The 12,460-nt window shown below is 39.3% G+C and overlaps 2 protein-coding genes across 2 annotated transcripts in view; one reads left to right on the top strand and one right to left on the bottom strand.

Moving 5' to 3' along the window:
• cltca (clathrin, heavy chain a (Hc)) overlaps positions 1 to 7,240 on the top strand; it is a 30,202-nt gene extending 22,962 nt beyond the window's left edge. The window contains exons 17-32 of the mRNA XM_079448640.1: positions 221 to 455; positions 613 to 735; positions 2,094 to 2,239; positions 2,611 to 2,794; positions 2,906 to 3,098; positions 3,342 to 3,499; positions 4,007 to 4,171; positions 4,285 to 4,392; positions 4,486 to 4,653; positions 4,976 to 5,125; positions 5,288 to 5,419; positions 5,507 to 5,617; positions 5,718 to 5,888; positions 5,979 to 6,200; positions 6,290 to 6,365; positions 6,657 to 7,240. Coding sequence (XP_079304766.1) covers positions 221 to 455; positions 613 to 735; positions 2,094 to 2,239; positions 2,611 to 2,794; positions 2,906 to 3,098; positions 3,342 to 3,499; positions 4,007 to 4,171; positions 4,285 to 4,392; positions 4,486 to 4,653; positions 4,976 to 5,125; positions 5,288 to 5,419; positions 5,507 to 5,617; positions 5,718 to 5,888; positions 5,979 to 6,200; positions 6,290 to 6,365; positions 6,657 to 6,793 — 2,479 coding nt within the window. The 3' untranslated portion in view covers positions 6,794 to 7,240. The remainder of the gene's footprint in view (positions 1 to 220; positions 456 to 612; positions 736 to 2,093; positions 2,240 to 2,610; positions 2,795 to 2,905; positions 3,099 to 3,341; positions 3,500 to 4,006; positions 4,172 to 4,284; positions 4,393 to 4,485; positions 4,654 to 4,975; positions 5,126 to 5,287; positions 5,420 to 5,506; positions 5,618 to 5,717; positions 5,889 to 5,978; positions 6,201 to 6,289; positions 6,366 to 6,656) is intronic.
• Positions 7,241 to 7,608: 368 nt separating this feature from the next.
• ptrh2 (peptidyl-tRNA hydrolase 2) lies at positions 7,609 to 9,586 on the bottom strand. The gene is made up of 2 exons (XM_079448641.1): positions 9,501 to 9,586; positions 7,609 to 8,909 (listed from the first exon to the last, which is right to left on the bottom strand). Exon 2 carries the CDS (start codon positions 8,899 to 8,901, stop codon positions 8,377 to 8,379), a length of 525 nt encoding a protein of 174 aa, XP_079304767.1. The 5' UTR covers positions 8,902 to 8,909; positions 9,501 to 9,586; the 3' UTR covers positions 7,609 to 8,376.
• Positions 9,587 to 12,460: the final 2,874 nt, after the last annotated feature.

The following is a 12,460-nucleotide window of genomic DNA, read 5'->3' as shown; positions in this document are numbered from 1 at the left end:
AAACTACATATCTCATTTTAAAATATTAACATTTGATATGTTAAAAAGTGTTATATAAGAATATGAAATGTATATATTTGAAGGTATTTTGAATATTAATTATTTTATTATAAAATATAATGGGTTTACATAATTTAAAATATCATGAGAAATCAAGTTTTTGTCTTTTGTAACATTTCCTCACACATTCCAAACTTATTAACTTTTTAATGATCATCAGACTGAAGCTGCTGTTGCCATGGCTGGAGTCTCGTATCCATGAGGGCTGTGAAGAGCCTGCTACCCACAATGCCCTGGCCAAGATTTACATCGACAGTAACAACAACCCTGAGCGCTTCCTCCGAGAGAACCCATACTACGATAGCTGCGTGGTGGGGAAGTACTGCGAGAAAAGAGACCCTCATCTGGCCTGCGTGGCGTATGAGAGAGGACAGTGCGACCAGGAGCTCATCAATGTTAGTAAAAATTTACTATAAATGAGCTTTAGGCCCGTTCACTTCATGCCTGGTGCCACAGAGCAATTTGATGTAAAAATATTTGTCTTTACTGCAAAGCTGATTAGAAATTTAGTGCATAGTTGATCATTCTCCGAATGATGTTTTTTTCCTACAGGTGTGCAATGAGAACTCGCTGTTTAAGAGTTTGTCACGTTACCTGGTGCGCCGTAAAGATCCGGATCTCTGGGCCAGCGTGCTTCTGGAGTCCAACCCCTTCCGGAGGCCTCTTATTGACCAGGTAGACTTTAGAGCAGTGGTCTTCAACGTGGTGCCAAGCACAGGGCTCCACCAATCAAAGTTGCACATGAATGACCCTCGGGACTATACCGATCGGACCAGTGCTGCATCTTCATGAAAGTTTTATAATTTGCGTGTTTTTAAGCTTTGCCAATGTAAATATATTCAAGTGCAAAAATATATAAAAGAGAACTTAATTTGATCCCTGTGAATTTGATGTGCGTTCTGTGCGCAGGCATATTACATAAAACGCAAATGATAAAAAGCGCATAAAAACGTATGCGCTGAATTGAGTCTTATTCATTTTAATCCAACAAGAAGATATGCATAATCAAATACCATAGCAACACATTTACTGAAAAAAATCCCTGCTGCGTTTAAAAAAATGAATGTATCTTTCCTCAATTTATTGCATATCTGGACTAACGGTAAATGTAATGCGCCATTTCAAGTTTAAAAAAGTTAACTCCTTGTGTGGATAACGTTACCAGCCCGACTGAAAACCATAACCAAAAATAATTTCATATATTTGTTTCTATTAAAAACAATTTATGCCTACTGACTATATAATCATTTATTTGTCCATATAACAGTTGGTTTATGTGGTAGAATTGAACACAAATTAATGTATCTTGCAATCCAGGGTTAAGTCGCTATTTAAATTCTTAACAAATATCATATGTTATATTTGTTTAACAATGGGAATGGGTGCTCTGGCGAGACGGGTCCAGATTCGTACAGAATGCGCTGCGCTCGAGTGGGATTTTGGCAGACGATTTCTGATTATTATAGGTAGTGGTGTCATAACGTGATTACAATTCCAAAGGATGTTTAAAAATGGCCCTGCTTTAACAAATGTGGTATGCTGGATCCCTGTATTAGCTCTTAGACTCTTTACATTAAATGTAGATTAATCCTACATTCACTTTATGAAGTGTTATTTTACATTTATTTTATTCAATTTCTGCATGAATACTGTTTATTATTTTTTCATTACAAAACATAATCATTCATTTTTGAATGGTTATGGTGGTAGGTCCTTAACTAAGGTGAAACTGACTGTAACAAAAACAAAAGGATTAAACCTAAAAGTTAAGTAAAACAAAGAAATAATGCATCGCACAGTTTAAAGTTTGGAAGTATTTTCTTATTATATCCAACATGTAGCCTTCTGGATGATTTTTTCTCTTCAGGTAGCCCTCTCTTATAAAAAGGTTGGAGACCCCTGCTATAGAGAATGACATATTCAATATTTTATCTCTATCTAGTAGTACTTCTATACATTACAAACTACTAGTAATAATAATAATAAAATCAATTATATATGTTGCTTAATGTTGATTTATTTCTATCGTGCAGGTGGTACAGACAGCCCTGTCAGAGACACAGGACCCTGAGGAGGTGTCAGTCACAGTGAAGGCCTTCATGACCGCTGACCTGCCCAATGAACTCATTGAGCTGCTGGAGAAGATCGTCCTGGATAACTCGGTCTTCAGCGAGCACAGGTAGATAAGCACAAACATATTCCAAAATACCATGAGCTGAGCTTCTCACTGGTGGAAGTAAGTGTCGTTGTAGACAATCTCAACTTTTAAAGTGACATATCAAATGTTTCCCCAAAAATCATCATTTACTCACCATCTTGTCATTTCAAACTTGTGTGCTTTTCTTTCTTCTGCAGAAGACAAAATAATATATTTAGAAGAATGCTGGGAACCAAACAACGGCGGCACCCATTGACTTGCATTGGTTTTGTGTCCATACAGTAGAAGTGAATGGGTACCGCTGTTGTCCAGTTAGCAACATTTCCTGTGCTTTGAAACTGTATAATTCTATTCCAAAACTGAACTCAATCAAAACCTTTTCCTGTTTTTAGAAACCTGCAGAATCTGCTCATTCTGACAGCCATTAAAGCTGATCGCACTCGCGTCATGGAATACATCAACCGTCTGGACAACTACGATGCCCCTGACATCGCCAACATTGCCATCAGCAGCGAACTCTTTGAGGAGGCGTTTGCTATCTTCAGAAAGTTCGATGTCAACACATCTGCGGTTCAGGTACATGATGTTTAACTGCTGGGTGGTTAAGTTTACTAGTTTGCAGCATGATGCGTAATTCATTTGAAGGCAATCTGTTTATTGAGATTGAACTCCCTCTGTGGCCCTCAGGTTCTGATCGAGCACATTGGTAATCTGGACCGGGCCTATGAGTTTGCCGAGCGCTGTAATGAGCCGGCCGTGTGGAGTCAGCTGGCTAAGGCTCAGCTACAAAAGGGTCTGGTCAAAGAGGCTATTGACTCCTACATCAAAGCTGATGACCCCTCTGCTTACATGGAGGTGGTCCAGGCTGCTGACCAGAGTGGTACGAGCTGTTTGCTTCTGCATTATTCTGTATTTTACCTTCTCTACACAATTCAAATATAAATAAATTGAATTTATCACATCACATTCTTACCTTGAATGCCATATGTTAACAAATGTAAATGGACTCGTTTTAGCAGCCCACTGTTTTATTTAATAGATACAAAATAGTTTTAGACTTTAGTTGTTGATAATAGGCTTTCCCCCATTTGACTCTGTATTGAATGAATATTTTCCACCTCAGGTAACTGGGAGGACCTGGTGAAGTTTCTGCAGATGGCCAGAAAGAAGGCCAGAGAGTCATACGTGGAGACTGAGCTGATCTTTGCACTGGCCAAAACCAATCGTCTCGCTGAACTAGAGGAGTTTATAAACGGACCAAACAATGCACACATCCAGCAGGTAATGATGACATCAAACAGACAAATGAGAGGTTTTATTCTGGAAAATATAGCCACGCACAATATTAAGAGAACATTTCGGCTAAAATTATAAATTTGGTTCATACTGTGAAATACTAACATTATCTAATATTAGCATTTATTTGCAGAAAATGAGAAACAGGTCAAAATGACAGAAATTATTCTCTGATTTAATCATATGTATTTGGGAAAATTATAATATTATTTTTGATGTAAAATAAGTAATATGTAAAAGATTATAATATGTGTCTTGTCATGCTGTCAGTCTTTCACATTGCTGTTGGATGACTTTGTCACTGCCGAGGTGTGATTCTGTTGAAATTCAGACTGGAATGGCCACAATAAATCTGGAAATGCTAATTAAATGAAAAAAAATTGGAATGGACCTTAATTTTTTTTCGGAGGCTGTATATTCTACTATTTCTGAAACGCGCTGTCGTTATAACTGAACTTATGAACCATAAACAATATTTACTGTCTTTTACAGGTTGGCGATCGTTGCTACGATGAGAAAATGTATGAGGCAGCCAAGCTGTTGTACAACAACGTCTCAAACTTTGGCCGCTTGGCATCCACACTGGTCCACCTGGGCGAGTATCAGGCCGCTGTTGATGGAGCCCGCAAAGCTAACAGCACTCGCACATGGAAAGAGGTAAGATCAGACATCCTCCGATATTAGACACAAACAAAGACAACTCATAAAATGTGTAAATAATAAATTGAACCATTTTATGAGTTAACATGGGCGCGTATGTTTGTTCGTAGGTGTGCTTTGCGTGTGTGGACGGGCAGGAGTTCAGATTGGCACAGATGTGCGGTCTTCACATCGTGGTCCACGCTGATGAATTGGAGGAGCTCATCAACTACTACCAGGCAAGTCGGAAGCTCCAAAGTAGAAGTTTTTAGCAGAAATTGAAGCTGTAGATCACAAATTTGAGTTGTAAAGTTTTACATTGCTGTCTGTAGGACCGTGCCTACTTTGAGGAGCTGATCACCATGCTGGAGGCGGCGCTGGGGCTGGAGCGTGCTCACATGGGCATGTTCACCGAGCTGGCCATCCTCTACTCCAAATTTAAACCACAGAAGATGAGGGAGCACCTGGAGCTCTTCTGGTCCCGAGTCAACATTCCAAAGGTACACAACAAACCTGCTTTTGCGCTTCACTAACTTTATTTCAGATTTGTTTGGTTTTGATCAAACTAAAAACTTCTTTATCCTGTCTTTGACATTCGAATGTCTTTTCATCCTGTTAAACAGCAGTACTTTATTGTTTTGCTTACAAGAGATGTTATTTTCCCTCCCATCATCCCACTCCAGCTATAATTTAGTTCAGTGTGTAATGGGATATTCTCCAAAGAGACTATCTTAGTATAATCATATCATGAACAGATGTTACAACGTCTGTCTCCTCTCCTCTGTGTCTCCCTCTGTCTTTTTCTATCGCACATTCAAACAGGTGCTTAGGGCAGCAGAGCAGGCTCACCTGTGGGCGGAGCTTGTCTTCCTCTATGACAAGTATGAAGAATTTGACAATGCCATCATCACCATGATGAGTCATCCCACAGACGCCTGGAAAGAAGGACAGTTCAAGGATATCATCACAAAGGTAAACTACCTTTTAAGGTACAGTAACAATGTTAGTCAGAGCCTATGGAAGCTCTCTGAAATCCAGATTGTGTGTGTGTGTGGTCAGATTTCAATCTCAGCTGTGCTTTTCAGCTTTCCAGGAAATTCTGATTAAATTATAGTTATGATTTGTCTTGTTAAGGTGGCCAACGTGGAACTGTACTACAAAGCGATCCAGTTTTATCTGGAGTTCAGGCCCTTGTTACTGAACGACCTGCTCATTGTTCTGTCCCCGAGACTGGATCACTCGCGAGCCGTCAACTTCTTCAGCAAGGTAAAGAAGACGAACTGCAGTGTCCAAACAGTTGTTCAACTTTTAACTTAACCCTTAATTTCTCACATGAATCATTTTGCTTTCCAGGTTAAGCAGCTTCCTCTCGTCAAGCCTTACCTGCGGTCAGTACAAAACCACAACAACAAGTCTGTCAACGAAGCACTTAACAACCTCTTCATCTCCGAGGAAGACTATCAGGTTAGATATCCACTTTGAACTCAATCAATTAAAAAATACTAAACCAAACTACAACAAAAACAGTCTTATCATCTTCGTGTTTTCTCCATCGTCTTCTCAGGCCGTCAGGACGTCCATAGACGCATATGATAATTTCGATAACATCTCCCTAGCCCAACGCCTGGAGAAGCACGAGCTCATCGAGTTCAGAAGAATCGCTGCTTACCTCTTCAAGGGCAACAACCGATGGAAGCAAAGCGTGGAGCTCTGCAAGAAAGACAAACTCTACAAGGTGAGCTGTCCATGAAGAGATGACCTCGTATGAAACATTGGATGCGCTTTTGTAGCGTGCACTGGTGACAGCTCTTGTTGTTTTACCCAGGATGCCATGCAGTATGCATCCGAATCGAAGGATACAGAGCTGGCCGAGGAGCTTCTGCAGTGGTTCCTTCAGGAGGACAAGAAAGAGTGTTTCGCAGCTTGCCTCTTCACATGCTACGACCTGCTCAGGCCTGATGTGGTGCTGGAGACTGCATGGAGGCACAACATCATGGACTTTTCCATGCCTTACTTCATTCAGGTGATGAGGGAATACCTCAGCAAGGTAAGGACACTGTAAAATAAATGTGGATTTCCTTACATGGATTGAAACTCCCACGTGTCACATACAAAATGTTTATATTTGGTTTCCAGGTGGACAAGCTGGAGACCTCAGAGTCTTTAAGAAAAGAAGAGGAGCAGGCGACAGAGACTCAGCCCATTGTTTATGGTAAAACACGAATGATTGATTTACATTTACTTATGTAATGTGTGTGTGACAGTCTTCCTCAAACAGATTTAGAAACTTTTGCAAAATTATATTTCATTGTATTCATGAGTACAAAAACACACCAAAAATGATTCTACATTTTTTAAACCAGTTAAACCAACAATTTTTTTTTAAATGGCTTTGATACATAACAATGATATTTGAGTTTAATTGTAAATACATTAGTTAATTTAAGTTAAATATGTATTCACGGTTCTATGAATTTGACAAATCTTTTTTTGAATTCCTCAGGAACACCTCAACTGATGCTCACAGCAGGTCCCAGTGTGCCCGTTCCCCCACAACAGCCCTACGGCTATGGGTATTCGGCAGCACCAGGCTACCCCCAGGCTCCTCAAGCCCAGCCTGGTTTTGGTTACGGCATGTAAGGATGCCCCGCCGCTGCCGGTTGGTTCGGTCCAGCATCCCAGTCTAACTCTTCCTCAGTCCGACTCTACATTTTGCTCACAACAGGGGATTTGAGCAAATATTCTTTTATTTTTCCTTTTTTAAATGATTGTTTATTATTGTTTTTTCTTTATACCATCATGAAGGACTTTCTATATCGTCAAAGGTTTCATCAAGGATTATTTTTTCACATTCCAAATATCTTCTAGATTTAATTTTCTGTCAATTTTATCTGCAAGTCTAAGGGTAATGGTGTGTACAATGAAAAGACTTTTCACCAAGTCAGCGTAATTCAAATGGCAAATGTCTGATTTGCACTCTAGCAAGAAAACAATTAATGTATCATTTATTTTCATGTGCTTTGTTCGGTTTGTCTGCATATAACTAGTGTATATTCCTGAGAAGAAAATAAAATAAATTTGCTACCATCACCTCCACCATAACAAACACTACTATATAACAATAAATACACAGGGTTGTGTAGCTCTTGGTGTTTAGAAAGATTTTAAATGCATACTGATGCAGGCAAAAGGCGTGCGTTTTCCCCACCTATGCTGGTTCTCCAGTTAAAATTGTCGTCTTTTTTCCAAACTTTTGTTGTGCAGTCACCTGTGCTCATTGTGTGGGACCATCCATTTGAAAATATATATATATATACAGTATGCCGCTGTACACACCTGTGTATTACTAACCTTACCTCTCTGTGCTGCAGTGTGTGTGCGCGTGTGTGTGTAGGCTGGTTGTTGTAATTGTTTAGGTATGGCATTGACCTGAAAATAGAAAGCCAGTTTATCCTGCCAGTTATGCCTGATACCTAAATTCCATTTATCCTTTATTTGTAAAGAATCACAAATGGTAATCTAATTTGAAAAGAAAATTTAAATGAACACCCTGTGTGTCCTATACTCAGATTTCACTGAGGTCAGGTTAATTATTTGCGTATATTGTAGTGATCAGTGCACATAGAATAAGATTTTCCCTTATAAAATAAAGGCTTCTTGTTTGTGAAGATCTTGTGTAAGCTTTATGTGCCATGTTGTTTTACACACATCCCTGTTTCTGTAGCTTTGCCTTTTCTTACCCTTCGTACTCAAGATTTATTTGGGAATTTGTGGGATTTCATGATTTGCGTTCAAGCATCACATGTTAATGTTCATAAGATATAAAACAGTCTGTAAAGGTTAATATTAAATACAAGATGATGTCCAGTTAAAAAGGAACAGCATTTTAAATCCAATGGTCATGTTTTGGGAATGAGGGAGTCTTTCTGATATTGTAGAACAGAGATCTCAGATTAACATTAACGGAATAGCCCATTTCTGTACATAGATTTAAAGACCAAACAAATGTACTTGTATGTTCAATACTGGAATGGGTAAACTGTTTAATTAAAATAAACGGTCAAACTATAATTCAAATCGTCTCATTTCAACCCTTTAATTGAATTTCTTCGATCTTTGTTATTTCCTCCACTGTACAAAAACTACAAAGTCTAGGACTGGTGAAAACTGTACACCTAATGACAAGTTAAGCCCCATCTTTCCAATACACTCAGTGTATCCATTTAATACAGTTTTAAGTGTCCTGTAACTTGGTCGACGAGATCTGACGGCCCAGGTCCCACACCAAGAACCGTCCGAGAACCAGGGGCGATTTGGGTTCTTCCAGCATCCTGTATTAAACTAACAGGAAGTCCGAGCTCTTTGGCATGGGTCAGTAACTCTAACAGACAGTCCTCATCCGGGGCCTTGACCACCACCTTAGGTTGCCCACAGTACTCCCACTGTTTCAGGAGCTCTGGGTTTCTGCGCTGGACCTGTTTGTACGCGGACACGGCGGCATGAGAGCACTGGGCTGCCACTTTTCCTTTTCCCATCTTTAGATCTGTTCGGACCACCAGGATCATTTTGAACTCTCCGCGCTCTCCCATCACGCTAGTCTCGCTGGCAGTAACACTGCGGTTTTCCAAAGCGGTCATCATAGTGCGGGATGCTTTGCCAAAGCGCCCACGGAGGTGCCAACCCAGGCATAGGCCACAGCCCACACCTGCCAGTATACCTAATGCCACAGATCCATATAGGGAATCCATCCTGAAATCTGAAAGACAAAGATCAGGGGTTTTATTAATGAAACATCTCAACTCACAACGCTGTCTTATCTGTTTGGTAAACAATATTTTAATTTTGCAAAGAAACTTATCACATGGCCCCTCCCTTTTTTTAACTTGGCCAATAGCGTTTCGTTTACTTCACAGCCTTGAATCTGATGAGAAGCTGAAGTGCAGCATGATGTCATTAATCGTTGATCCGAATTGGTTAAAGTAAGGGACTGTTTTGAGTACTTGTATATTCTAAACGCAATTTTTGGCACCCTGGTTTATAGGTACTTTTGACGTATTATTGGTTTCTATAAACGAGTATTTAAACGGCTAGCTTCTGAACGAGCCCATTCATTTATGTAACATAAACTATAGTCAACACGGCACATTTGTTCGCTGCATTTCAATAATTTAAATCAAGTATATATACAGATCACTCTCTGCAGGTGTAAATGTCACGTTCATGACCATTAATGCCAGACCGAACAACTATTGTTCACTAAACAACACTCCAATGAGCTTTTATTTACATTTACCAGAGAGACTATTTAACAAAAACGCGATTGTCCGAGTATTTGGAAACAACTTACCAGCTATGATAATGATTTAGCAGCCTGAAGCTACCTGCAAACTCCACAAGAGCCACTAAAGCGTGCCGGCGCGTTCTTATGACGTCACTCTCTTAAAGACGCAGCAGACATTTACTTTTAGGAGACACACGTTAAATGATGTATCCTTTTCTGCCCCAAAAGTGTCTGTGCGTAATGTTAACCGTAGGTCTAGACTCTACAGACACCTAGACGTTAGATATTGCACCCACTACTTCAAAATTTTGGGTAATGCCCTACAAAATTTCATTCGTATCAGAAAAGGTTCCCCAATGTTCAGCAAGGGAAAAAACTAAATGGGGCTGAATTCAAACCAATGGTCTAGAAGCTGTCAGTTAAAGGAATAGTTCACCAAACATGAAAAATTATGTCACCATTTACTCACCCGGTTATAAAGATATTTTGAAAAATGTTGGTAACCAAAACCGGTTGGTCCCCCTTGACTTCAATTGTATGGACACAAAACCAAAGCAAGTTAATGGGGACCAACGGTTTAGTGTTACCAACTATTTTCAAAATATTTTCTTTTGTTTTCTGCAGAAGAAGAAAGTCAAACAGGTTTGAAATGACGAGGGCATGTAAATATCGAACTATCCCTTTATAGTGCTAACCAGCGGGCCACCATATTTGCCTTTGCCAGCCCTTTGTATTCTTCAACTGCATCCCTTGTTCAACATAGGAGGGGGGACGCGTCCTGATGGCTGAGAATGCTCCTGTCAAATACCTTCCCCCTTGTGTCCCGCAACATTGAAAATTCATACATACCTCAGATTTTTACTACAACAACTATCCCAACCCCTGGAGGTTTTCAGAAAGCTATTGCTGAATTTGTCCAACAAAGCAAGGGAACAGATCCTGTCAGCTGAGAATGCCACTGTCCCCCCTGTGAAAAAGAAAATAACCATTGGGCAGGACCCAAACCCACAAAGTTTGAACTGCCAGCATTTACCACTGTGCCACATGACTTCGTTCAATTGTGACTTTAAATGTCCCTCTTAATTCACAAGTATCTCTCTTCAACTAGTTAGGTTACCTTTTACGATACACCGGCAAATATTTATATGTGCAACCTGTAACAACGGTCCAGATGAACTCTCTCAATAAGTGTCCGATCTCTTTTTGTGTGCACTGTTAATTCCTTTCTCTATTAAGCCCTGGATACTAATTTAAGAGTGTAAGGAAGCTTGAAACCAGACACTATGTTTTTTTATTTAGCTCTGGTGATTTTGATGCCCTCCGTGTACCCCTGATAGAGCAGGTGTGTTCGGGATTGTGTAACATACTTACAAAATTGCTGATATAATGTTCTGGATTCTGACATTGTCCTTCCTGCTTGCCAGGCGTTTCCTTGCTTGATGCAATGGTTAGACAAACATGTGTGTCCTATTCATCCTTCTGTGAAGCTACTATGTGAAAGCCGTAATTGTAGGTGCTCTGAACGTAGAAAAGTACTTTTAAGCTGTTAAAGTAGCATGTTAAGTAAGGTAGCACTGTGGTGAGTGCACTGAACTAAGATGTTGTCGTGTTTTAGATCCTCCTAAAAACTACACACTGGACCTTTAAGGTGCAAATATTATATAACTCTTGCAATGATTCTTATTTATGTAACCAAATGTGGTCAGGTAATTTCAGTTTAGTTGATCTTCGAATTCTTAGAGAGCCTTTTAGGTAAACTGACATTTAAATAAAGTCATTTGGGTCTTACAGTATGACTTCACTCCGTCACCGCAAAATAAAGTCTTAACATGTATTACAATTATTTTGAATACTAAAAAGATACAAAGGGGAAGGAGAACAAGATAAGATTGGGATAAAAACACAGGGCATCAAAGTTTTTTCTTACGTCTTTGCAATGGTGGAACAGTTATTTTCGGTGAGTTTGTGGTGGGCCTCTGGGTTTTTTGTGTAGTTGGAAACTGACATGACTGTCTTTATATAGACTGTCATGCCGCTGGCCTATTTAGTGTGTCTGTGAGATCTCACCAGAGTATCGTTAAGCACACCAACATTAAACTTCCCTGTGTGTTTGCCATCCACATGCACTACATTTGTAAGATTTCCGGAGAAAAGTGCAGTGTTGCTCTCACACTTAAAGAAACAGTTCACCACAATATGAAAATGTTGTCTTCATTTACTCACCCTTGAGTTGTTCTAAATCTGTATAATAGTTTTGGTTCTGCTGAACACAGAGAAATATATTTGGAAGAGCTTTTGTAACCAAACAGTTATTGGCCACCATTGACTTCCATAGTACCATATTTCTTTGTTCGGTTGAACACAAAAGAAGATATTTTGAAGAATAAGAAAACAGTTCTGAGGCACTTTTGACTGCCATTTTAATTTTTCTACTATGGTTGTCAATGGCGGCCAAGAACGGTTTGGTTACAAGCATTCTTCCAAATGTATATTTTTTGTGTTCATCAGAACAAGGATATTCATACATATTTGAAACAACTTGAGGGTGAGTAAACGATGACAGAATACATTTTTTTGGGGTGAACCGTCCCTTTAAAGTAATAGTTTCAAACCCAAAGATTGCATTTTTAAGGAACACAGAACTTCAGCAACACCTAATTTGCATACATTGAAAGAACATTTTGCTCTACTTTTATTATTATGTATATGTTATAAATTAGTAACAAATTTTTATGCATATATCGAATGCAAACTTTTTAATTTTTTTAGTCTCTGACACAAAAGGTTATCAAAAGGATTCAGAATTTTGCTTTCCTTTTTGTACTTGAACTTGAGCTTGTATTGAAAGAGCCGTTAAGGCATCACGAGCATACAGATGATTGAAAAATGCATTAAAAACAAGTACAAATTTTTAACTTTAGGTGAACTATGACTTGAAAGATAAGGATAGACAGTTTAGGATCCATACGGCACAAAGTATGGAAATCAGCAGGTTGTTTTTTAGCTTCATTGTGGTTGGCAGACTT

Source organism: Barbatula barbatula (genome assembly GCF_947034865.1).
Source record: "Barbatula barbatula genome assembly, chromosome: 24".
Classification (NCBI taxonomy): Eukaryota; Metazoa; Chordata; class Actinopteri; order Cypriniformes; family Nemacheilidae; genus Barbatula; species Barbatula barbatula.
The sequence above is the reverse complement of the archived record's forward strand: the minus strand, read 5'-3'. Positions and strand labels throughout refer to the sequence as shown.